Consider the following 25,558-nt stretch of genomic DNA (forward strand, 5'->3'; position numbering starts at 1 on the left):
GTGACAGTGAGTAGAACTGGGAATCCTGACAAAAATGCTCCAAGATAAGGCTCTTGCCTAAAGAGCCTAAACTTGGCTAGATCATAATCAAGATGTTTTGAGCCACATTTACATCACAGAAATGCCCACGATCTCTTTGTTGGTAAGAACAGTGACATTCATAAACTCTATGTTCTGTGAGCAAGACTAATGACATGATTTCTCTTATCCTATGATGCCTTAAAAAACCAAAAAAGAAAACTAAGTGCTATGCCTTCACATATAATGAAAACAGGCTTCAGATACCCCATTATCTGCTTGCTTCTATGAGCCTTAATTTGCAGTGAAGGTTCTGATTACACTGAGATTACATGAACGAGGGAGAGACTTAAGCCGTAATTTTGACATTTAAGTATTAGTATTTTATTTCCAGCACTCACGTTCATCCTTGAGTTAAAAAGATTTAGTAGATTCTAGGGGGCTCTTTTTAAATACATTTACCTACTTGTGATGGAAAAGCCAACAGGAACTAGCACACCATTTTTTATGTATGTACATAATATATCTCCTATAGGAGACTGTTTGGCTTAACACTCCTGGCAGCTCCAGTGCAATCTCACAGAGCATCCTAGGGTTTCACTGACCCACACTTAATGGTGCCTGAAAAACATCTATGCTTCCACCTTGTCTCAGAATCCATGAAAGTTTGCAGATTCTCCCAGCTCTAAAAGCAGTGATGTTTACCGAAATCAGCATTTTGCTTTACTGAAGCAGACATCTGACAGCAAAGAGAGTAACAAGATTTGACTTAACCCAAACTGCATGAGGACTAAAGACAGTTTCACCATTCTGCTTTGTAATGTAGTTTCCAGAAATCAACTGTGATGAAAAGCAGGATATAATAACTATGTTAAAATTTTACTAATTCCTAAAAAGCAGCAAGTTGAATTTAATGGTTTATTATGATTTATAAGTCTCATTTTAAAAACATCAGTCCATCAAACCATGTAGAAATAAGTATGCAAAAAGTCTGCAAAACAAAAACATACTTTAAACATGTTTAAGTAGAGAGGTTATCTGAAATTCCAGATTGTCAGTCACTTCATTGTTATGCAATGGCAGCCAAGTAATCCTTAACTTCAGTTGGAGTCAGCCTCCTAAATCCGGCTTCATTGCAGATTCCAACTTCTATGTTATCTTCTGTCATCTGCCCTTCAAAGCTTTCCTGATCAAGAGGGAGGGAAAAATTTGAATTTTCCAAGCAGTTAATTATACAGTCACTACAAATCCAACTGTTAGATACTGAACTAACCTTTAGGGTTAATATGGCTGTATGAATGGCATCTTCAAGTTCCAGATCTTCATTATATCTGAAGAATTTTTTGAAAAAAACCCAATGATTTACGGCACTATTAACATTATTTATGACTATGTAAACACAATGATAGCAACAGCGTAAGATTTTTTTAAACATCTAAAACACTCTTAAAAATATTAAGTTACAGATTAATTCTTTACGTCACCTCACTGAGCTAGCTGCCCCCAGATAAGAAATTGACAATTATTTGGTGTGCATTCCCGATATCATGAAGAGCGTAACCCTAACGTGAGTTTATTTTAGGAAACCTCCTTAAGTATAAACATTTTAATACAATCAGAGTGTGGTGGCAATATTATAACAATTTATAAAAATAAAGCAGAGAAGTCAGACTTTTGCTAAAATTTCTTATGTTTTTTATGTTTGGAAGACTCACTAATATGTAAAAGGAAAAAAAATTGCTTTAAGATCCTGAGCTTATTTAAATTTACCAATTAATCCCGGGTCTTTAAGATTTTTAAATAATCTTAACATGAATATGATGTGAAAATGTACTGAGAAGGTTCATTTGGTGGTTAAAATCAATTGCGAACTCTTCCCATTCAAAACGTAGGACACTTTTTGGTGGGCTACAATAAGGCTGCGTCTAGAATACAGCTGGAAGTAAGTGAGAGCAGTCTGCTGTGCTGGCAGGACAGATGTTTACATATCGCTCCTTGTACTTTCTATCAAGTACATACATCACAACTTTAATCCACCATCAACACCAGGTTTGGCTTCACAATTTTTTTTTTTGTAATTGTCAAAATGTAAACTGTTATCACTTAAATCATTTAAAAATTCTCCTCCCCAATTTTTTTACTCCAAATCCAATGGTCTTTCTTTTTTTTTTTGAGATAGTAGGAAAAATGAAGTAAAAAAATAAAAATAATATTTAGGAAAAAAAGCATGAGAATACAGAAAGAGAAGTTCGTAAGAAATGAATATTACCACTTAATATATTGAAGGCCGGGGAGCCAGAGTAGAGAAAAGTTTGTTTGTTCTGTCAGGTACATAGGCTTGAATACACAGTCATACAACAAATTTGTTTAGATTCATGATATTATTTAAACAGAGCTGAAAACTGTAAAGTAAGTTTGCTAATGAATCTAGTTTTATGAGCCCACCTTTTCTCAAGGAAAGTTTTCCCATTCACATAGTTCTTTCCCATTGCTGTGGCTTTCCAGGCAAAGTAAGCTCCCTAGTCACGAAGGGAAGAGGAAAAGAACATTTTAAATCATTAACCTAATTACTTAGGATGCTGACATTTATGTCTCAGTTCGATAATTCGTCTCTAACTTCTAAGGTCACAAAATATTTACTGGAATGCAACGGAATACATCATAAAATACGTTAGTGGGATAAATAACAAAAATACGTTAGTGGGATAAATAACAACATGAAGAAACTTTTAGAGGTTATGGCGAAGTCCAGCATCTTCACTGTAGTGATGGTTTTCTCAGGCATTTACATACATCAAACACCCATCAAATTGTACACTTTAAATATGTGCAACTTATTGTACAAAATTTATGTAAAAAAAAAAAGAAACTGAGGTTAACTTAGAGCAAATAATCAAAAGTAATATTGTAGCTTACTAGGATTGAAGGGCTCTAGAAATCTGTCATATATATCTGAAAAATGGTGACCAGTTCTTCATCATCATCAGCGAATAAATGAAAAAGACACAGCTTAGCATTAAAATTTTTCAAAGGTGTTGATATTTTGTAATCTAATGTTAAATGAAAGCAGCAGCAGTATGTTGTATATAACATGACTCACCTATTGAAAAAATACATACACACACATACACACACTGAAAGAGACAGACCAAACATATTTTAAAAGAAACAACTGCCTTTTAGACACAACAGGGGAAAAAGGGCCAAAGGTGAAAGCTGGATGCCAGTGACGCTGGCTCTGCTACCCACGGGAAAGGAAGGTAAGAGAGCTTGTCATTCAGCTTCAGAAGCTCAGATATGGGGTAACAGACACTGCCAAAGTTCCCTAAATACTTAATTTTTCTGATTTAAGTAACAACCAAACTTTTTTTTTTTTTGCCTTTTCAGATTACAAACCTAGTTTGAACTGAGTGAACTTGCCGTTATCTAGTGATCTATAAACTACGAAAGATCAGTTTCTAATCACGAGTTTTTTCTTCCAGGTCTCCCTACAGCAAACATGAGTGACAGATGTGAGACACATGTGGAGGAGTGGTACCCTCTACAGACACCTGCTAACCTGAACACCAGTCTTCTGCTTTAGAGCAGACAACTCACCCATTTTGCAAAACATCGAACTCAAGACGGACATCAATATTTGTACAGGAAAAGTCACACTGAAGTCAGCCCCAAGATTAAACTGACTGCAAAGGGCACTGCCCCCACCCAGACCCTTAGCTTTAATTATAATTTTTTAAAAGTAAAAGAATTCCACAGATTCAAAGAGACTTGATCACAACTATTTCAACTAATCATTCAAGGTATGTGAAGTCAAGCAACATACCAGAAGAAGACGGGGGGGGCAGAACTAAAGTAGCTTCTTTATCAGAAGACTGAATTACCAACATTTTAAACGTGTAAGTGAATATATACTACTTCTAAAGCCCAAATGAAAAACAAAAAGAGAAAATACTCTAATTTTTAAGCTTTTTATGGCTTCTATTTTTACTAGATATTCAAAGAGCCCTTCAACAAATCCCTCAAATACATCTAATGATACTTACAGATGGATCTGACTGAAATAAATATGGTCGTCCCTCATTCCAACCACAAATAAGTAAAGAAACTCCAAATGGACGAACACCACTGAAGAGAGAGAAATGAAAATTATTTGCCATCTTCATGGTGTTAAAGTCAACCTAAGCTAAGAATTTATTAATACCCTCAAGTAAAGCAAGCGATCAGGTAAACCGAATTAGACTTCTAAGTTCCTTAAAAAGTATTTAACACCATTCTAAACAAATCAATTCAAAATGAATTTTCTTTACGGTACTGAGGAAAGACAGTCAAATCATTTTGGTAAATAGACTGATACAAACATCGGGGTTAGTAAGTGTGGAGTAACAGTGTCCTAACAAAATGGCACATTTCAACAAACGCAGCTTTTCCACTGGCTTTACAAATCAGCAGCTACCTCATCCGTGTTCACACCCAAGCTCAAGAACACTGGAATTAAATAAACACGGATGTGTCCAAGAGTTATTGCTTTCATCATGTGCTTACAATCATTTCTGGTTAGAAGATAAATTTGGAAGAAGCAATGACTGCCCATACAGAAATGTTTTAATTACTAGCAAAAGGACTTTATCTAGAAGTTGGTTTCTGCTACTATACAAACAGCAAGAAAACATTCCCATTTTCTCTTTAAAAAAATATTTCGGGTCCAGTTAAGATCAGAAATGTTCATCATAGTGATTTTCTTCACTGATTAAGGAAATATAGGAATACTAAGCCCTCTTTTTCAAAAAAAATACATCTACTCATAAAACGATTTTTTTTCTAATTCATGACACATTTCAAGTAATAAAATCAACCTACCCTGACTGGGTGTATTCTTGCATCACGGAAGCTACTCTCTGTACCAGCTGAGCTGTGGGAATGGGTTCTTGGTAAACAAGATAGTATTGTTGAGCTAGTTTTCGAGCTCTGTGCACAAGCACTCTGACAAACAGAAAAGAAATACGATTTAATTAAGATTCAGATGCTTTACTATCTAAAGACTCATTCTCCTTCTATAGGCATATACCTATAGCACAAGTTTGACACGTATCTCTAATAGTAGCTCTTAGCTCTAAGCCAGTCTTGTTCTTACATCCGATTATGGTTAATTTACAAGAAAGTTTCAGAGCATCACTGAGGAGATAGACCATAGGTGAACAAGAACAAGGCAAAAGGAAGGAAACTATGGACTAGGGGGTGCCCATCAGCTTAGCAGCCACGGCTCTAGCGTACGCAAGAACTTTGTATCTCGCCACAGCGTCTTCAAGATTGTGCCCCCCTTATCCCAAGGGCAGGCACCTTGTCTTTTTATATTTCACTCCAGGCAACAGGCTAATACGCACACACACACGTGTTCAGGCATATTTTTCTCACTCTGCCTCAATCTTGTTCCACAGACTGGACTTCAAAGAGTACCCTCCAGAGATTAATGAACAACGTGAAACTAATTATAACTTAAAATAATGTAAAATTTGTCAAAAGTGTAACAGTTAAATATACTAGCAAGAGAAGCAGGATTCACCTCTACGTGCTGGTGTACTAATCTGAGCTCTGCGCGTTACCCCTCCGAACAACACTCCTGTGGTGTCAGTTATTCTGTACGTGCTAGGACACTGCAGTCTCCCTTCCCTGCCGTGGTAACAGGATCCACTGCAGTGAAGCCGGATCACGTGCCAGTGACACTGGTGCTGTTTCTAACTCATGAAATTTTGGCTCTACCTATCTTGCTCCACAAAACCAAGAATGAAGTAATAATACTCCTTTTGCTTCTTAAATGACAAACAGAAAGCTGCCAGTCTCTTTAAACCTGCTGGTACCCTGATGTAACAGGATTACTCTCTTCCTGTGAAATACCAAAGGAGTGATTATATAAACATCTGGATCCGGACTGGCTGTCATTCAGTGGCCTTTTGAGAATTCTGTCCCTTTGCTAAAAACAGAAATAAATAAAATGAGGTTAACTCTGGATGGTATGCTTTCTTTTGCTGTCTGACAACTTTTAAAAAATATAGTTTATTATAACATGTATTGCTTTTGTTGTTTTGAAAGTACATTTAGAGAACAGCAAAGCCCTTGCTGAGCCCCTGGATGGTAGAAGAGGGATTATGACCAGAAGGGAAAACCACTGAACAGAGATGAGAAGGGTAAGTACTGTATCCATCTCCTCTTTTACAACTGAGTGGCACTGAGTTCTTCTCCTTCAAATAAGCCCCAGTCTGTCTCATACTGGCAAACTAAGTTCAGCTGCCAACGATGAGAAGTTGGGAGGTTAAAGGAAAAACATCCTTTGATTTTTCTCCTCAAAGTACAGATTACAAGGAATTCATGAGATGGTGAGAAAAAGAATAAAGGGTACAAGGTACCTGTAATCTGGGCCCATGCCGCTATACACCAAACCTATATGCTTGGTGATTGGTTCCACTTTGTGGACACTTCGCTCGTCATACAAAATGGATTTCTGTTTCTTCTCAGTTGCCAAGACCACACCATTTGCAGCTTAAAAAAAAAAAAAAGACTTAAATGTTATTTAAAGACTCTGCTTCAACAGTTTTCTAGTTGTGGAAGCATTTCAGCCAAACTCCTTTTCTTATTTATAAAACCTTTTCTTCTGGATTTCTATATTAAAATTACCCAAGGAATGGTAAATCAACTTTCCCTCAATGGTCATCTGTATTGTACTAAGAAATCCCTCAGCTAAAGGTATTACACAACTTTTCTTAAGAGTCCATATGTTTTAAAATAACGGAATTCTGCCTACCTGGCCTATTGTTCTAATAATCTGAAATTTTACAGCCAATGATATGTTTTTTATAAGTTATCTTTAAGTTTTATGATTAACCTTTTCTAAGTTATGGGAAGAATAAAAACTGCCAGAGAACAGTGATACATAATCAGTGGAAAAAACAAAAGAATACTCAGTTTTCTGAATAGGAGAGACTATTTGTGGGTTATCACAATAGATAAAGGTGCTATATTTATTTTGAAAAAAAAAAAATTAATCATCTTCTTTGGCTTATTACTCTCTTTAAACATCAAAATACTGTAGATTAACAAAAAGAACTGTTGGGACTTCCCTGGTGATGCAGTGGTTAAGAATCCGCCTACCAACTCAGGACACGGGTTCAAGCCCTGGTCTGGGAAGATCCCACGTGCCGCGGAGCAACTAAGCCCGTGAGCCACAACTACTGACCCTGCGCTCTAGAGCCTGCGAGCCACAACTACTGAGCCCGTGCGCCTAGAGCCCATGCTCCGCAACAAAGAGAAGCCACCGCAATGAGAAGCCTGCACACCGCAACAAAGAGTAGCCCCTGCTCGCCGCAGCTAGAGAAAGCCCGCGTGCAGCAACAAAGACCCAACGCAGCCAAAAATAAATAAATAAATAAATTTATAAAACAAAAAAACCCAAAAAGAACTGTTAAAAAATTATGCTGCCACAGCTATTTACTTTTACATTAATTACCTATTAATTCCAAAAGAACACATTATGACAACTAATAACAGGATCTGAAATGAATGAAGCATTTAATTACCTTTAATTCCCACTGAAGGGGCTCCTCCAGCTACAGCAGCCAAAGCATATTCAATCTGGACAAGTTTACCAGACGGGCTTAAAGAGAAACAAAGGTATTGCTAAATTCACATTCTCAAATACTTATTAGAGGAACACCTCTGAGAAAGGGCAGGTAAATAGGCCAAATCCATTAATCAAGCACCAAGGAATAGCTGGGCTTTGAAAATTTATCATGAAGTTGTACGGAAACTAAGTTTATTCATAGTGTTACACTAATCTCTTTCCTTAGGTTGTTTTTTCTTGCCTGCCACTTAAAGCAGCATCATTACTGTTGCCTTTCACCACTTACCAACCTTGTGACTTTGGGCAAATTACTTAACCTCTCTGTGTCTCAGTTTTCTCATCTGTAAAACGGGGATAATAGTAGTATAGTAGTTACCTATCAATATTTCAAAGGTTGTTGTGAAGATTAAACGAAGTGATGCCTTTTGTTCCTGGCACAAAATTAGCAGCAAGTAAATACCAAATAGTAATATTATTAAGAACATGTATGTGTCTGTTAAATACCAAATAACAGCAAACAATCCATGTGGGTGGAGTTAAACATTTTATAAAGCAGACATGGCCTAAGACATAAAACCTAGATATCAGTCACAACAAAGCATTTGCTATATAATACAAAACTATTTCGAGATGCCGTGAGCTGGTTATACCTAACATTTCTGGTTCCATGAGTTTGGCAGCCAAATGCTAGCTAGGTCCAAAATGGCTTTTTAGGTCACATTTTATTTCGATCTAGCTGTTGAGTTAGAACAATTACTATAAATGTCACCAACCTTTCTATTTTATTGACAAAGTCCTTGAATGAAAGTAATGTGTCCAAAGTGACACACAGCTAGGTCCACATCTCCAGTCTACTACTGAAAATATAATCTTCAGTTTCAGAAGGTCATCTGTTTTATCTTCATAAAATTATAGATACTCTCTTTGTCACTCAAGTCTCAACTCACACCATCCCACCTTGCTCCAGACACACAACTACTCTTAACATTCAAAAACCCCTCTGACAAGCTAATCCCTCTGTCTGCAATGCACTTCACCACTGTCTGGTGAACTCCTTCCAAGTCATCCTCCAATCCTCAGTAGAAATGTCATGTCCTCAGGGAAGCTGCCCTGACCACCCACACTAGGTTGAATCCCACACACTCATACCTATACTGTCCTATGCTTCCTCTTTGGCTAAGATTCATCACACTTGAATTACTTTTTCAACATTTACAAAGTGTAAGCTCTGTTCAGTCAGTACTCCAACACACAGCCTATGACCAGGTTCATATGACTGACAGACACACATCTAGACCTATTTAAGGAATAAGCCTAGGGGCAGCAGTTTAAAGACTGTTAAATGACAAAATTAGCTGACTTGAGCAGAATAACAGCAATAAGCATTTAAATTTTTTAAATTAGGCTGTACTTGTTTTCCTTTAATGGTCCCTATTTCGATAATCATATCATGACTTTCTGGGTCCATCCAGCTTTCAATTATTCTTCTATACCTAGTTCAAATACCTCTGGGGACATTTTAAAGGATTAGGTAAACTTAAAGTTAGCTTTCCTTCTGTTGCCATAATCACACATATACACTTCCATCATTGCATCTTTCTGTATGAAAGCTCACTAACCTGTGAGCTCACCGAGCTATCAACCGTCTTTGTATTCAATCATGCCACTACCCAATTCCAAAGCACCAGCCTCTCTACCAGGGATAACTGAAATAGCCGTCTAACTAGTTTTCATCTTTTCCATTCTTACTTCCATTCCCCCACCTGGAGTTACTTTTGTACCATGTCATTCCCCATTTAAATCCTATAATAACTTCTTGGTTCACTTACAATAAAAGCTCCTTACTCTGGCCTACAGGGCCCTGCAAAATTGGCCTGACCCATGCTAACTCTCTGCTCATTATACTCTAATACACTGGCCTTCTTATCAGCTCGGTCCTTCTCAACTTTGGCACTTTCATACATGCTCTTCCCTCTGTCTGCAATTCTCTCTACCCCTAAATCTTCAAATAGTTGGCTCCTTTTCGTCTTTCAGTCCCCCAGAACACTGGTCTTTCCTGACTACCCAATCTAAAGTTTTGTTCCTTCTTTCTCCCTCTCTTGATAAAAATTCCTGAGTAAAGGAAAAACATTCTTCAGAATGCATTAGTAGGCACCCATTTGTTTATCCACTTATTGTCAATATCCCCAACTAAATGTAATCCTCAAGAACACCTCCTATAGTATAGTCTCTTGTCATTCCACCTTTAGTAGTTTAACTCTGAGTACAACAGGCTAGAAACAAATTTTTTAATCTAAAACAGAAATGCACTATCATGTTAAAAAACAAAAGAGTATGTTTTAATAAGGAAATTTATTATAGAAAGATTCAGTCCCTGATAACAACATATGGTTGTTTTATGTTTCAGCTCCACTAGGATTACACTCTCTTAAAGATAAAGGTCCAGGTTTGCTTTGTTCACGAATATGAACAGTTGACTACTTGGCAAACATTGCTCCCTACTGTTGTATATGATGAGATCTTTTATTAAAAGAAAGGTATTTTAGCATTTTAAGAAGACGTCGCACAGTAATGGAAAGTGTATTAAATTTATCGTCAGAAAGAACCCAGTCTGAATGTTAACTCAGCTACTCACCTATGACCAGGGACGAGTTATTTAATTTGCCTGAGCTGTGGTTAGCTCATCTGTAAGGTGTTGAGATACCATTTATCACAGATGGTAGCTCAAAGAGATGGACTAAGCTCCACACACAGAGAAAGTCCTCAACAAGTCAGATGCGGCTCGCCTTCAGCAGTCAGATAAGAATACATTTTAATTAAACGGGGCATCACTGGTCTGTAGGAAAATGGCCAAACTGAATCCTTCCCCGGTCGATTTATTAAATCCTTTGGTGACGGTTTTCTTACATTGGGAATGATGATAGTTTAACTCAAGTTTATTTTGAAAAATATACTTATCTACTTGTTCTAAAATAAAAAAGCCTACAATCTTTTTTTTAAGTAAATATATCCCCTTCCCAAAATAATAGCCAAAACGCAAACGTAGCCTAGTAGTTTGGCGCCTACAAAGACTAGAGGATAGAAAGATAAATAACGCTTTCACTTTCAGTTCTTAAGCTTCCAGTAGGGGCACCAAAGAAAACGAAAGCGGGAAGAGGTTTCGAGAGACATTAGTGCCAAATGGAGACTAAGACTCGGACCAAACTGTAAAGTTAGGGCTTTCCGAGAAAAAGGGACCCCATAGGTCTGACCAAGATTCCGAGCTCCAGAAACTCCCGAATCAGGCCTACTTCGGTCAGGAAAGAAATCTTGAATTCTGAACGGGACACCCGGAGACAGCTAATGCAAAGCTGCTTTCTTCCCTAATCTCCAAAGCTAAAGAAAATCCCTGGGTGAGGGCCTCAACCTCCAGCAGCGTCAAGGTCGCCCCGGACCCCCCGACTCGCGTTCCCACGGCCCCCCGGCACTACTGCTCCCCAGGCCGCGGGAGGGCCCTGCAAATGACTTTGCAAAGTCGCATTTCCACCCCCATTCCCGACTGGGCCCTCCGGAAGCACCAAGCCAGAGACCAGGACAGTAAAAACCGGGTCAGCAAAGTTCCTGCAACCTCGGTTACGGGGAGGACCTCCGGGGCCCCTTCCATACCTGAATGTAGTCAGCGAAAAGCTGTAACCACGCTCCGCCATCTTTACCCGAAGACCCAGCGCACATCCGCACACATGCGCACTGAGGCCCGTTTCTTTTCATTTCCCCTCCCCGCGCCTTCCTTTCCCTCTCTCTGATTGGAGGAAAGGCAGAGCCGCTTCAGGGGCATGCTGGGAGTTGTAGTTCCAGGTGCGCGTTTGCCCCATTCTGCGTGTGTGCGCATGCTCGAGGTAGGGGCGGGACCCAGCGGTCCGGTGGGAGTGGTTTTCGGGCGAGCAACATGGCGCCTCCCATGCTGATGCTGAAGGTTCTGCTGTGGCCCGCAGCCCAGGGACTCTTCCGGAACTTTTGGGAGCAACTGCAGCGGAAACTTCGGCAGAGCCGGCCAGGCTTTCCCAGTCCTCAATGGGGTACGTAAGGAAAGCCTCCGTGGAGAAGGGGGGTGGGGAGGGGACCCCAGGCAGAGTGGTGGGCACCGCTCGTACTCTGCCCTGCTCCCGCGTCCTGATCTTCGCCCACGCGTAGGGGACGTTGTCCCGGACATTCACTTACTTAGAAACAAGAGACACCTGGTTTTGCTCCCCAGTCCCCCCAGACTGTAAAGGGAAAAAAAGTCCTCTTATCGTCCCATTCGTACACAGAATGTAGCCGAAGCGCATTAGCTTAGCATCAAGGGACGCCACTATCTAGATTCTCTTATCTTTCCTTTCCAGTCATCCCACCCCCTAAAGCAATTTGCTCTCTGTGGCGTTTGAGCTTTGTGCAGTTGAATCCGGATCCCATGTTTTCCCCGGAAACTAATTTTAAAGGGAAGTGTCTTGGTTGTTGAAATTGTCATAGCTTTGACATTTACATTCCACTCGATTTCCAAGGTGTCACGAACATATTAATGATAATACCCAGGCAGTCTGAACCGTGAGCCCCCTATATGTCAAAGCCTACATATGCTTCCTGAGATAATCTCCACAACAGTCCCATTAGGTGTCTCTACTTTTCAAATGAAGAAGTAGGCTCAGAAAGGTCTCAAGGTCACACAGACCTTCCAGAGCCTGCGCTATTACATCAGGCTATGCATAGCAGTACTTTTAGATATACTGAAAAGGAATACCAGTTGTTAAGTGTTAGACAGCTTTGTATATTTTTAAGAGTTCCTAAAGTCAAAAGAACTTTTGCAAGTCTGAGGAATATAGCAAAGAGAGGGTAAAGGAATCTCTCTGATTTTATAAACAATTTAAAAAACAAAAGTGAAATGTTGATGGTCGCATAAATAAATTAATATTCTACAAAGAGTGACGAGCTAGTTCTTTTCCTTAGAGAACTGACGGGGATTGAGATTAAATATTAGGAAGAACGAAGTGACTTAAAGGGCCTACCAGGATATGACTGAGTAGCTAACCCAATTTGAATATAACATAAGAGGGCAATCAACAGTTATCTCAGTGCCAGTAGGAAGTGGATTTTGGAAATCTCAAGCTTAGATTTATTCATGTTTACTACTAAACCCCTGAGTTCTGTATTATGAGAAACTCTTGGTAGAATTTAACCGATTCATTTAAGCAGGTGCCACTAAGAAAAATTCTGTGTTCTTTAAAATTACTTTACGTATGAGCTTTACTATATTTCAATAGCTACTAAGGTTTCCTGTTAAATGCCTGTTGAATGTAATATTTTAAGTTATATGTGCCTTTTGATATATCATTGTTGATTGTTAAGGAGAATGATACTTGTAAATGGTCATTTAGAAGTTAGAAACTGATTCTGTATCTCCATGTTTGTTTTGTAGGACCAGCATTAGCGATCCAAGGTCCAGCTATATTTACTGAACCAGCAAATGATACCAATGGAAGTAAGGAGATTTCCAGCTTTTTGGAGAGCATCTTTTGGATGGCAGCTCCCAAAAACAGACGCAGCATTGAAGTTAACAGGTGTAGGAGAAGAAACCCTCATAAGCTTATTAAAGTTAAGGTAATGTGGTGATTTTTGTGGGTGTGCTTTTTCTCATGTCCACCACTGCATATTCTCTTGGTTTATTCACATAACCCATGAGTGAATTATTTTCAGATCTTACATGTCTACCTTCCTCTGGCCTAAATTAAATACAATATTCTCGTTATGTATGTGTGTATGTACTGTCTTGTAGCCTAAGTCTTGGGAACACAGTCAAGGAGGGAGTTTAGAGTCTGGACAGAGGGCTGGGTTGTTAAGAGTCTATGTGACTTTTGTATTATGAGCTGTGCCCGTCCTGAGCTGTGTGATTTTGAACCATATATGAATAAACATTTTAACTATGGCAGACCCTAAAATTAAAGTCAGAAGCATAGATCTATTCGATTATGGGGTTTTACTAGCCCTTACAGATTTATTCTGTTCTTCACTGTATCCAATAAGATACTGTGAAGGAAAATCCTTAGATAAGTAATAAAAATAGCTAATATCTATTAAGTGCTGATGATATATCTAAGCGCTTTACATGAATTTTCTCATCATATCCTCACAACAACCCCCCAGAGTAGATATTGTTTCGCTCAGTTTTAGGATGAAGAAACTGAGGCAAAAAGAATTTGCCCGTGGTCCCAGACTTAAAAGGTGAAGCCAGGATTTGAACCCTAGCAGTCTCCTATTGAAGTCACGTTCTTCTCTTGAAACTTTTTGTGTGTGCGTTCCTATCCTCAGACAATTCTAGATCTCAGTGGTCCTTCTCCCTCACCCCCCCACCATGTCCCATGGGTGCACTTTCTTCATTGATCTAGTAACAAAAATTTTAGCGTTTGTTACTTTTGATCTGTTTATTTATGGCTTTAACAGCCGTGATTTGAGTTCCTGTTTACTCCACGGCATTCCCCAGCAGTGGGGCATTACAGATGGAACTCAAGGACAGAAAATGGACTTTCATGAGCCTCCACGTTCAGTATTAAACCAAACCCTTAGAACTTAAACTCTAAAGTATTATTGAGTCGCAGTTGGGACCAGACTTAAAATGTGCAACTGAAAAATACTTCATTAATTGAGGCACCAATAATTCATACAATTTGGTTGAGAGAATTTAAGAGTTTAGGAATGAGATCTGTTACATGACTTCCCTGACTTTGTTTTTTCTGAGGGAAAAGAATAGCTCTCGTCTTGTGCATTCATTTCCTTTGGTGAATTGTTTTCTGCTACATATAGTGTGTTATGCTGAGGGATTTGTTAGGAAAAGGGCACCAGCTGACGGTGGGTATTTTTTCCGTACCTCGAAGTTGGATGTGCGATCCAGTTTTCCAGGTGTTGGAGTAAGATGAGAAGTCGGTGAGGCAAATGATTTGCAAGGTTTTTTGTTTCTTTCAGAAAATGGAGTTCTTTTTGTCGTCTGCCTCACAAGCGTTTGTAGATTAATCTTCGGAAGTGTTCAGAGTTTCTTTGATGTTCCCGTTTACTATTTTTCTTTATATTTCAAACCTACCTTTAGAACACAATGAAAGGACTTCTTTAGAGGTTAGAATTGTCTTATTAAAGTTGGGTAGACATATAAAACTCATGAAAATACCCTCCAATTGTAATATATAGGGAGTTTTACATTAAGGAATAATCAGTGTTCATTTATAGGAAGAAAACTCACACCACATACCAGCTATACTTCATACAGGAATTTGAATTACACTCTGATGACCAGGGGAAGCCAACTTGTAATGTGTTTATCATCTTGTTCTTCCCAGGATAGACTGAAAGAAAAAGTGAATTCCCTTTACCTTGGTGTCTTATTTAAGATGCTGGCTGTGTGGATCACCCCAGTGTGTTGATGGGCTCCTTATCAGATGTTTAGTTTTTGAGGATGGGGGAATGGAGTACCGTTTCACATAATAAGACTGTTGTATTTCAGTAAAAATGTACCAGATTCAAAGTCGGCAGACCTGAGTTCTAGTCCCAATTTTTCTACTGATTCAAATCAATGTGTGTCCTCAGTTTCCCTATTAAAATGAGGCTGAACTGGGTGGTCCTGTGACCTTGTGCGGCACGGACATTCCAAGAAAGTTTCCATATAAGCCTCATTCCTGTCAGTGATGATGTGTGCGTTATGTTGCCTCTTGTTAAAATGTTTTTGTTTGGTTGGTTTTTTTTTTAAGAACAATATAGACGTTTGTCCTGAATGTGGTCACCTGAAACAGAAACACGTCCTCTGTGGCTATTGCTATGAGAAAGTGTGTAAAGAGACAGCGGAAATCAGACGACAGATAGGGAAGCAAGAGGGAGGCCCTTTCAAGGCTCCTACCGTGGAGACCATGGTGCTGTACTTGGGGGAGACGCCCTCCAAGCAAGATCAGGGCAAGAGGATCATTGAGCGAGAACGGAAGCGGCCATCCTGGTTCACCCAGAATTGACACCAAACATGTTTCGAGAGGATAACTTCACATAAGACGCTTCTCCTGAAAAAGAGGAAGATTCTTTGTTTTTATGTTGGTTGTGTGCTTGTTTTTAAATCATCAGCATAGCCTAAAACATTCTTTATAAGCAGTTCGTTTTTTGCGGGTAATTTGAAGAATGCATCAGGAGTAAAGTCTGAAAACGTTTGTTTATGCAGAGGCTCAATGGATTTATGTGTCTGTTTCTATTATACTATGAAGTTTTAGTAAACAGAATTTTCAGGACAGAAAAATAAAACATAATTTAAAATTCGTAGCCAGAATTATGCGTATGGGCTCTGGTTGTGTTTGTTTGCCACTGGTTTTTCTTACAAGAATACTCACACAAATGCTTTTGTTTAAGTAACACCTGAAAATAGGTTATTTAAATTCTGGGTATCGCTTTTTTAAGATGGTAGATGTAGCAGTAAGAAAAAGTGCGTTCTGTTTGGGTTTTTTGTTTGTTTGTTTTAGCAAATTAAAATTGCCTTTGTATGGCACTTTGTAGGAGACATGTTCATTTACTTAGAAGTAGTTCTTGACATTTCACATTAAATCAAGATGACATTCAGAATTCGTTAGATGGCTCATTTGTAGTCTGGGGAGAGAGATATTTTTAAAGGAGATGTGATTGAATTCAGTAGCACACAGAAAATGTGCTGAGGGGCTTGCCCTTGCATTTTCCTTCTAGGATGACCTTTTAGTTTATTTCACATTTCATCATATTTATCTCTGTAGCAATGGCCTTTTTAACTTAACGTAATTCCTTTCATATTTCCGTCTCCTTCCCCCATTCCTGTGTCTACCCTGAGTCCAAGGTTTGCTGTTTCCTGCCTCGTTGAAAAAAATAATAAAAGTGAGATAGCATATTAAAACACAAAGTAAAAGAATTATAGTTGAATGGAAAATTAATAGACAAGATAAAGCCCAGGGATATATTCAAAACAAAATGCATGCTACAGTAGCCTGAGTACTTACAAGAATTAGGCAGTGAATTCAACCCTGAACTTGTTTTGCCTTGAAAAGGACGTCCATTGATAAGTCTCCACAAGTTAAGACACATAATCCAGAAGTATACCTCTCTCCTGGTATTGAGGCCTAAGGTAAGTTTTGCCCCTGGGACTTCATGAGGACTCTGATGGGGTCATCCAGGTTAACATTCCTAGAAGTAAAATGACCAATGTCGTGGTATAGGACAGATCGATGATATATTGGAGTGCAATTCAGTGAAAGCAAATCCTTAAATCTTCCAAAGTACCGGAGTCCCAGTAAATAGCTCTTTAAGACTTAGCTCCACCCACACATAAAAAAAACCAGATTCTGGAGGAATTGGTTGTCTGCATATTCTTATTAAGGCAATCCTCTGCAGATACTGATTTTTCACTCTGACAAGCCTTAGAAATGCCTAGTGTCAAACTTCAGGTAGGTATACTTGGAAGCTAAGGCTAAAAAGTACACACCTGAATCTTCCACCGCCTACTCAGCCTCTCAGTTGACTGTCTTAACAGGTTGCAAAGTGTATGTCTGGGTAACATATTGTCCACTGATTTAGCAGAAAGCTACACAGGTGAACCTAATGAGAATGTGTGGGCAGGTCCACTTTTCTGTCTGCTACTCGTGGACAGATAAACATCAAATGCATCCCCAAATTAGCAAAACCAGATACCTGGTTCATGTCAGAAAGCCGTGTCATTAGGGAGAGTGCCTATCACTTTTTTTGAAGAGGTTGTCCCCACAAAGTTATCTTTATAACATTATATCACTTAATACCTCCATTTTTTTCACTCTCAGGAAAAAAAAACACATGAGTTTGAATAAAATCATTTACGTAACTGATTCGTTCATGTTCTGAACAGTAGAGATGAATCTCATCCCTACCTGTCCGCGTCGTCAAGATGTTGAGACAGATTACTTTTGGAAGGAGGGGTCCAGGTTTTGTTTGGGAGAGGTGGATGAGGAGGTGATGTCCCCTCTGAGCTTGGTGACAAGTCCCCTCCATTTTCCTGTCTCCTTTAGCCAGTTCCTAGCAGATCGCCAGATGCTGAAGATCTAAGCGTCTGACTTCACTGCATCTCCCAGCCAGGGTCCTCCTTTGAACCCTAATCATCTCTTTGCCGAGCTGTTACAATGCACTTTCCAATTACTGGTTTCCAGTCTTCTCATATTTCTCATTCATTTTAATAGTTTTTCAATTACAAAATTAATACATAACTATAGTTAATGAAGCAATGCTCAGTATATAAGCGAAAAGTGAAGAAAATCGTTACTCTACCACTATGGAGTATATGCTTCTAAATGCCACACTCTGCCACGCGGTGGTTTCTGAAACACTTCTGATCGTATCAGTCCCTGATCAAAACCAGACTCCTAATGAAACCCTCTCTGGTGTCCTCACGATCTGTCCCAGTCTTTGTGCCCACCTCCCAACACAGCGAGGTACACACCCCACCCCTCAGTTTGTTGAAATCATAACCACGTGTAGCAGACCTTGTGACGCCCTCCTCAGCACGCATCACCCCTCCCCCGTCCCCATTTGGCCTCACTCTGTCCCACCTCACTGAGTCTCCCTCTCAGACCCCCTTACTGATTCCTTCTCTCCCCCCTAACCTCTTGAGAGTGCCCAAGGCTCAGTTCTTGGGGGTCTCATACACTGTTATGGCTTTAAACAGCAACTCTATCTTGATGCCTTCCAATTTGGTATGGGCCAAATTTCTGGCATGGGCCTCTCCCCTGAACTCCAGATTCATATTCAACAGTGTACAGTAAGCCCCCTACATACGAACCTTCAAGTTTCAAACTTTCAAAGATGCGAATGTGCGTTCCATCAGCGTCAGGTGTGAGTGAAGTTGCAGCCTGCGCTCCATCTCCTATTGCTGACAATCCTTCAGCTCTACCATCTCCCACCCCCTCTCCCTCCTCCAGTAACTCTTCTTGCCTGTTCACTGGATGCTAGCCCCTGGATGCCAGCTGTTGCACTGTACTGCTGTACTTTTCAAGGTACTGCACTGTAAGATTAAAAATGTTTTCTTTATTTTTGTGTTTGTTTTTTATGTATTATTTGTGTGAAAAGTATTATAAACCTATTACAGTATACTACTGTATAGCCAACTGTGTTAGCTGAGTACCTAGGCTACGTTTGTTGGACTTAGGAACAAATTGGACTTACAAACGTGCTCTCACAACAGAACTCGTTCGTATGTAGGAGACTTACTATGCTTGGCCTTCCAGTAGAATGTCTAATAGATGTCTTCACTCAGTGTCTACACTCAGAATCTCTTCTCTCCAGCTCCTACTGTTCCCTCCCCTCCCACCCCGACCACAGTCTCCTCCATCTCGGTTGATGGCAACTCCATTCTCCTAGTTGCTCAGTCATCCTTGACTTTGATGTCTCTCTGTCTCTCTCGCTCACCCAATCTGTAAGCACATCCACAAATCCCACTGCTTCTACATTTAAAATATACTTAGATTCTGACCATTCATCACCACCTGCACCACTACCGCCCTGATCACAGCCCCCATCACCTTGCCTAGAAAACCAAAGTACCCCACTAACTGGTCTCCCTGCCACCACCTTGATCTCCTATAGTCTATTCCCAACACAGCAGCCAGAATCCTTTCAGAACAGGTCAAATCATGTCTCCTCTCTTCAAATTCCTTTATTCAAAACCTTAACTCAGATGAAACATGCAGATACATACATGAGGATTTTTGCTTTATGTGATCAACACAAACACACACAAACATATGTATATATACAAATTCCTTGTAAGTTTTGGTAAATCAAAAATATTTTAGTTATTTAGAATGACCTCTATTTAAAGTTGTGATAAATCTTTTAAATATATGAATGATTTTTTTCATAATCCTTGTGGTATGACTTAAACTCAAGATTTCCTCTCAAAAGAAGTACAAAGAGTAGGGGCCTTGCATACATCCCCGGTATGGAGATCATTTTAACCCTCTCCTCAGAGAACTAATTCTTATCCCTACTGCTACCCTCCCATATGCAGTTGGTATGTTTCAGGGACAGGATTAGTCCCTCAATATCTCTAAATCTGTGCTTTGGGACTCTACAGTCTATGATTAGCGTTTCTTTTCCTGGCACACACAGTGAAATAGATGATCTGTCTTCACTGCAGCTGGTAAGAAGCAATGTCATCCCGTGGCCTATATCGGTGCCTAGCATCTTAATTTGTGACTCCGGAACAGAACGGTGTCTCTTGCAGGAGCTGTCCTCACTCGTCTCGACAGCAGAGGGCGACCGAGAGACAGCATGTTCCTGGTGCCCTAGCGGCTGCCCCAGCCCACTTTTCGCCGGGCTACTTTTACCGCCTGGGAAGCACTTGCAGTCGTCGAGCCTTTCCGTCACCACCAGCCCCCCCGCCCCCGCTGTCCCACTGACGTCCTGTGCCGTCGCCTTCGCCACGTTTGGGAAGTCGCTAGTGACTGTTAAGGGTGCTATTTGGAGCAAGGACGGGAGGAAAGCTAGAAGGCCAACCTGTTCTGGTCTCTTGGATCCTGGTTTTTTGTGTTTTGGTTGGTTTTTTTTTTTTTGGTTTTTTTTTTTTAACTTTTTATTTTATATTGGCGTATAGTTGATTAACAATGCCGTGTCAGCTTCAGGTGCACAGCAAAATGATTCAGTCATACATATAGGTGTATCTATTCTCTTTCAAATTCTCCCATCTAGGCGTCACATAATACTGAGCAGAGTTTCCCGAGCTACACAGCAGGTCCCCGCCGGTCATCCATTTTAAATACAGCAGTGGTACATGTCAATCCCAATCTCCCTAACTATCCCTCCCCCCACTCCCACCCCACGCGCTCCCCCCCCCCACGACCACAAGCTCGTGATCTCTGTTTCCACCTCGCAAATAAGTTCACCCCCGTCACCTTTCTTTTAGATTCAGCACATAAGCGACACCACCTCAATCTCTGTCCGACCCACCCCACCCAGCACGACAATCCCCAGGTCCATCCATGTTGCTGCAAACGGCACCACCCCTGTTATTCACGCTCAGAGCCAGCTTGGCAGTTCAGCCTGGGCACGCAGTTCGAGAGGTACCACAACTTACCAGGCATCCCGAGCCGCCTCGCTAGGGGGCAGCAGGTGAACTGTACTGAGTCATCTCCAATGAGATTAAACACCCATCGAGTTCAGCAATGCTGGGACCTGCCTGTTTCCACCAAAGCCATCGGCGTGTGGAGAGCAGCCAGGATTTCTTCAGGGGGAGACAGCGCTGTCTGCAACGCTGAGCCCAGGTGCTGGCTGCTCTCCTCTGCCCCGGCCTTCAGCGATGCTCTCCTGCGTGGCAGCGCTCCTCCACCCTCTTTCCCTACCCCACGCCCTCGCGGTGCACGCAGCCTGCTTCATGATCAAATTCTTTCCAAGAGCTTGTTGCAGGGTAAAAGCTCAGAACGCCACTACTTTGTAGTGCTCTCTCCAGTATTCTCTAATATTAACATTTCAGTGGCTAAAAAGAAGTACTGATTTTCTTATTGCCATTGCTGTAATCCTGTAGTTCTCAACAAGGGGCGATTCTCTCCTCGACCCCGGGGACGGGAAATGTCTAGTGACATTTTTGGTTGTCACCACTTGGAGTGGAAGGAGAGGAGAGCTACTGGCTTCTAGTGGGTAGAAGAAAGGGATGACACTAAACATTTCCCCATCAAACTCAATAAAACTGATTTTATTTTGAATAAAATATGTGAAAAGAAAACATTTTCGTTTTCTAGAAGTTTCACTTTCATCTTATCTTTTCCATAGTTTAAACTCTCAAGATAACCCTCAGGTCTAAGCCTCCAGGTCTAATTTTCCTATTGCTCTCCAGGCCCATATATCCAAATAATACCAGGGATTTCCATTAGAATGTTACCTCACAGCCTTACAAACTCTTCCAAATCTTTCCCCCAGAATTTGCTTCTCCGGTAGCCTAGTTTTGTTCACTTATTCATTCAACAAACATCTATCCTGTCTAATATTTTTTTGCAACTATAGCACACTCCTGCTTGGCTAAATGACATTTCAGGATTAGCACATGGAAAACTATTGATCACCCCTCCAACCCATCCCTATCAGCCAAACCTGTACCTGACCCAGACTTTCCTACCTTGATAACAGTCATTGCCTCGTGCAAAGTTGCTCAAGCAAAACCCTAGTCATTCTTGATTTTTCTCTTCCCTTCTCATTGGACATACAATTCAAAAGCAAACTCCTCTTGACTTTATCCCGATGACATATCTGAGACCCGAGGCAATTGGTTTGGAGCCATAGGCAGGGATGCACAGAGAAAGATTAGGGAGGGGCAAGAATGGGTCTTGGGCAGTAATCTAGGCCAGAGATGATATAGTACAGACCAGGATGGTGGCAGTGGACATAGAACGAGAGGAAGTTGAGATGTATTTCAGAAGCAGAATAGATGGGACTCGTGATTACGAGTCAAGGATGATTCCCAAGCTTCTAGCTTGAGCAACACAAAAGATGTGATTAGGAAGCCTGTGTGAGGTGAAGGCAGGTTATGTGGGAAACTGAAGATGCCCATTTTCGACAAGTTTTTTTTGAAATACTATTGGACCTCCAAGCTGAGATGTAGGGGTAGCTGATGGACATGTGAGTGTGTAAAGTCAGAAACAGTCAGCACATGGAATTTTTTTGCGGGATCTTAGTTCCCCAACCAGGTATCGAAACCGGGCCATGGCAGTGAAAGCCCAGAATCCTAACCACTAGGCTACCAGGGAACTCCCCCAGATGGGATGTTTTTAAAGCCATGGAAACGAATGGGATTATCCAGGGCAAGTATTCAGGAGACAGAAGAGAACCATGAACTGAGGGGGAAATCAGGAGATGTCATCCTGCCACAGATCCCAAGAGAGGAGAGCATGCTGAGGAGAGGAAGCCATCCATTCTGTCAGATGTGCCTGGAATGAGGATCGAAAAGGGCCCAAAGACTGTGGCAAATGGAATTGGTTTGTGACATGACAAAAGCAGTTTCATTTGTGTGTTGGTGGCAGAAGCCAGATTGGAGTGGGCTGAAGGATAGATGAACTGAGGATATGGAGGCTGTGTTCCTAGACAGTTCTTCCCAACAGTCATCCTCTGCAGGGGAGTAGAGAAGTGAGGCAACAGCTGGAGGAGGGGTGGGGATGGAGGGGCCAGTGTGTGCATGCGAGTGTGTGTGTGTGTGTGTGTGTGTGTGTTTTGCAAACTGAGAGAGCAAACATGTATTTATGCTCATGGGAATTATCCAGTAAAAGAGGAGACTTGGCAAAATGATGGAAAGAAGACAGCCAGACAGAGGGAGCTGTCTTTAATGAAGTGAGAGCATGGGCCCAAGTCTCACTCTTCAGAAAGAGGAATGCACCCTCTAACCTAACATCTGAAGGTTAAACCAGGAGGAAGACCTGGGACAAGGTTGCACCAAGTTAGTGTCAAGGAAATGGTTTTGCTCATTAAAAATAATGAGTAGAGGGGCTTCCCTGGTGGCGCAGTGGTTGGGAGTCCGCCTGCCAATGCAGGGGGCACGGGTTCGTGCCCCGGTCCGGGAGGATCCCACATGCCGCGGAGCGGCTGGGCCCGTGAGCCACGGCTGCTGAGCCTGCGCGTCTGGAGCCTGTGCTCTGCAGCGGGAGAGGCCGCGGCGGTGAGGGGCCCGCGCACCGCGATGAGGAGTGGACCCCGCTCGCCGCGACTGGAGAGGGCCCTCGCGCAGGAACGAAGACCCAACACAGCCAAAAATAAATAAATAAATAAATTAAAAAAAAAATACGCTTCTCCATGACTCACTGAACTGATAACACACATGGGCCAACACTAGCAGTTTGAAATCATTGCCTTATAAATACCAAGGGCACAGTGCTTTGCATTCTGTGGACAATCAATGAAAAAATAAAAAAAAAAAAAAAAAAAAAAAAAAAAAAAAAAAAAAAAATAATGAGTAGAACTATATATAAAATAGATAATCAACAAGGACCTACTGTATAGCACAGGAACTCTACTCAATACTCTGTAATAACCTATATGGGAAAAGAATCTGAAAAAGAATAGATATGCATATGACTGAATCACTTTGCTGTATTCCTGAAACTAACACAACATTGTAAATCAACTATACTCCAATATAAAATTAAAATTAAAAAATGAGTAGAGAGTAGCTGTAGTATTTATGGGGAGAAACTAAAAATTGGTTTTGCAAAGGAAACAACAGTTGCAGCCTAACTCTTTTGAATCCCCAGGCTGGTAGCCACATGTATGATAACTTTTCTTAGGTTTTATTTTTATGCTTATGACCTTATTCCATGTTGTCAGATTAACAAAAGTAATTTCTTCAACTTTCCTATGATTTGATTTTTTTTTAATATGCAAAGCTCTACTACATCTGGAATCAATTTTGATATGTGATATATGGACAGAATCTAAAACGATTTTTTTTTTTTTTTTTACCCTCGGGTGCATCACTGATTTCATCTTTAGAGAAATGTCTATTCAAGTCCTTAGCCCATTTTGAATCAGGTTGTTTGATTTTGTTGTTGTTGTTGAATTGTGGGAGTTCTTTATATATTCTGGATATTAACCCCTTATCAAATATATGGTTTGCAGATATCTTCTCGTGGATTGCCTTTTCACTCTATGGATGGCATCCTTTGATGCACAAAAGATGAATACTATTTAACATTTACACACTTTTCCATTATGCATTCTTACATATGGTAGGGTCTGTCTCAGGCTATTCCTTCCCATTTCTGTTCGTGAACCACAACAATGCCATTTTAATTACTGCCACGTTATAATGCATTTTCCTGCATGGTAAAGGAGGTATCTCCTCCTTACTCTTCATTGTCTCAAAAAAAATTAGCGCTATATTTATTTTTCAGAACAGACTTTAGAATCATTTGGGCCAGTATTATATTCATTGGGATTTTGCTTGGGATAATATTAACCCTAAAATTTAATGAATTTGGCATATTTAGTCTTTCTACATAACGTGGTATTTTCTATATTTATTTCATCTTATTTCCTACCCTTAATTAAGATTCTCTGGTTTTCCTCATACAGATCCCATGCATTCATTGCAAGGGTCAGTTCAATGCCCTTGACCCAAAATGTTGGCAGTGGAGAGGAGACTGTATCCTATTAGTCAGCCAGTGGAGCTTCCACCTCCATCAGACACGTCCTATTTACCAGAGTAGCCGAAGAAGCTAAAAGAAATCTGAGAAGCCTGATTCATTTCCATACTTTTCTGGAATATGCCTAGAAGTCTGGGTCTCTGAATCTGCCCTCACAACAGCCCAATCTATAATTTTGCTTTTCCCATTTTCCTGCCATTAGACTTAGATGAAGCAAATAATTCCATTTGGTCAATATATTGATGATTTAATGGCCGGTGTTATGTGTCATGTGTCATTCCAGAGGGTTAATGGTTATTTCTGCTGATACAATCTTCCAGAATATGAAGACCAGGGACATCTAAGTGTATACTTTGAGCTAGCATCAGATGTGGTTGACAGGAGATAAAAATGAGCAAGAGGAAAGACAAATTCTCAAAGCCTTTTAAAAAATTATTTCCAGTTAACGCCATCATTCGAAAACAGTATCAGTCTTTATATTAAACTCAAAACCATTTTCTTCACTGTGATGGGGGACATTTAATGAACATCTATTATATGTCAGACATTTTGCATACGTTATAAATAATCTTTAAAATAACATTGTAGAGTAGATATTAATCATCACAGCTACTGTTTGTTGAGTGTCTACAATGCACGAGGCCCAGTGCTAAGTGTTCTACATAGATTACTTATTAAACTTTTATATGGCATATATTGCTGGAAAATGCTAACTGACATTTTTTTCTGTGATATTTCCTTGTGTCTGATCCAGAAAGCCAGATATTTTAATTTCTCAAGGAAG

At 40.4% G+C, this 25,558-nt stretch overlaps 2 protein-coding genes across 2 annotated transcripts; one reads left to right on the forward strand and one right to left on the reverse strand.

Moving 5' to 3' along the window:
- Positions 1–922: 922 nt before the first annotated feature.
- Positions 923–11,359, reverse strand: PSMA2 (proteasome 20S subunit alpha 2). Its single transcript, XM_059934218.1, has 8 exons — positions 11,276–11,359; positions 7,587–7,663; positions 6,420–6,552; positions 4,876–4,998; positions 4,062–4,143; positions 2,464–2,537; positions 1,292–1,349; positions 923–1,204 (listed from the first exon to the last, which is right to left on the reverse strand). The coding sequence occupies exons 1-8, from the start codon at positions 11,314–11,316 to the stop codon at positions 1,088–1,090; spliced, it is 705 nt and encodes a 234-aa protein (XP_059790201.1). The 5' UTR covers positions 11,317–11,359; the 3' UTR covers positions 923–1,087.
- A 175-nt stretch (positions 11,360–11,534) lies between these two features.
- Positions 11,535–15,935, forward strand: MRPL32 (mitochondrial ribosomal protein L32). The gene is made up of 3 exons (XM_059932895.1): positions 11,535–11,685; positions 13,059–13,240; positions 15,376–15,935. Exons 1-3 carry the CDS (start codon positions 11,556–11,558, stop codon positions 15,628–15,630), a joined length of 567 nt encoding a protein of 188 aa, XP_059788878.1. The 5' UTR covers positions 11,535–11,555; the 3' UTR covers positions 15,631–15,935.
- Positions 15,936–25,558: the final 9,623 nt, after the last annotated feature.

This window comes from Balaenoptera ricei, chromosome 9, assembly GCF_028023285.1.
Source record: "Balaenoptera ricei isolate mBalRic1 chromosome 9, mBalRic1.hap2, whole genome shotgun sequence".
NCBI lineage: Eukaryota > Metazoa > Chordata > Mammalia > Artiodactyla > Balaenopteridae > Balaenoptera > Balaenoptera ricei.

What these genes read in the sequence shown, in the direction of transcription:
- PSMA2 (XM_059934218.1), bottom strand. Translation starts at nt 11,316, where the DNA reads ATGGCGGAGCGTGGTTACAGCTTTTCGCTGACTACATTCAG. An exon ending in CCCTTCAGTGGGAATTAAAG is followed by an intron (nt 6,553 to 7,586) that starts GTAATTAAATGC and finishes TTTTTTTTTAAG; the next exon opens with CTGCAAATGGTGTGGTCTTG. An exon ending in CAGCCATATTAACCCTAAAG is followed by an intron (nt 1,205 to 1,291) that starts GTTAGTTCAGTA and finishes CCTCTTGATCAG; the next exon opens with GAAAGCTTTGAAGGGCAGAT.
- MRPL32 (XM_059932895.1), top strand. Translation starts at nt 11,556, where the DNA reads ATGGCGCCTCCCATGCTGATGCTGAAGGTTCTGCTGTGGCCCGCAGCC. An exon ending in CTTTCCCAGTCCTCAATGGG is followed by an intron (nt 11,686 to 13,058) that starts GTACGTAAGGAA and finishes TTTGTTTTGTAG; the next exon opens with GACCAGCATTAGCGATCCAA. An exon ending in ATAAGCTTATTAAAGTTAAG is followed by an intron (nt 13,241 to 15,375) that starts GTAATGTGGTGA and finishes TTTTTTTTTAAG; the next exon opens with AACAATATAGACGTTTGTCC.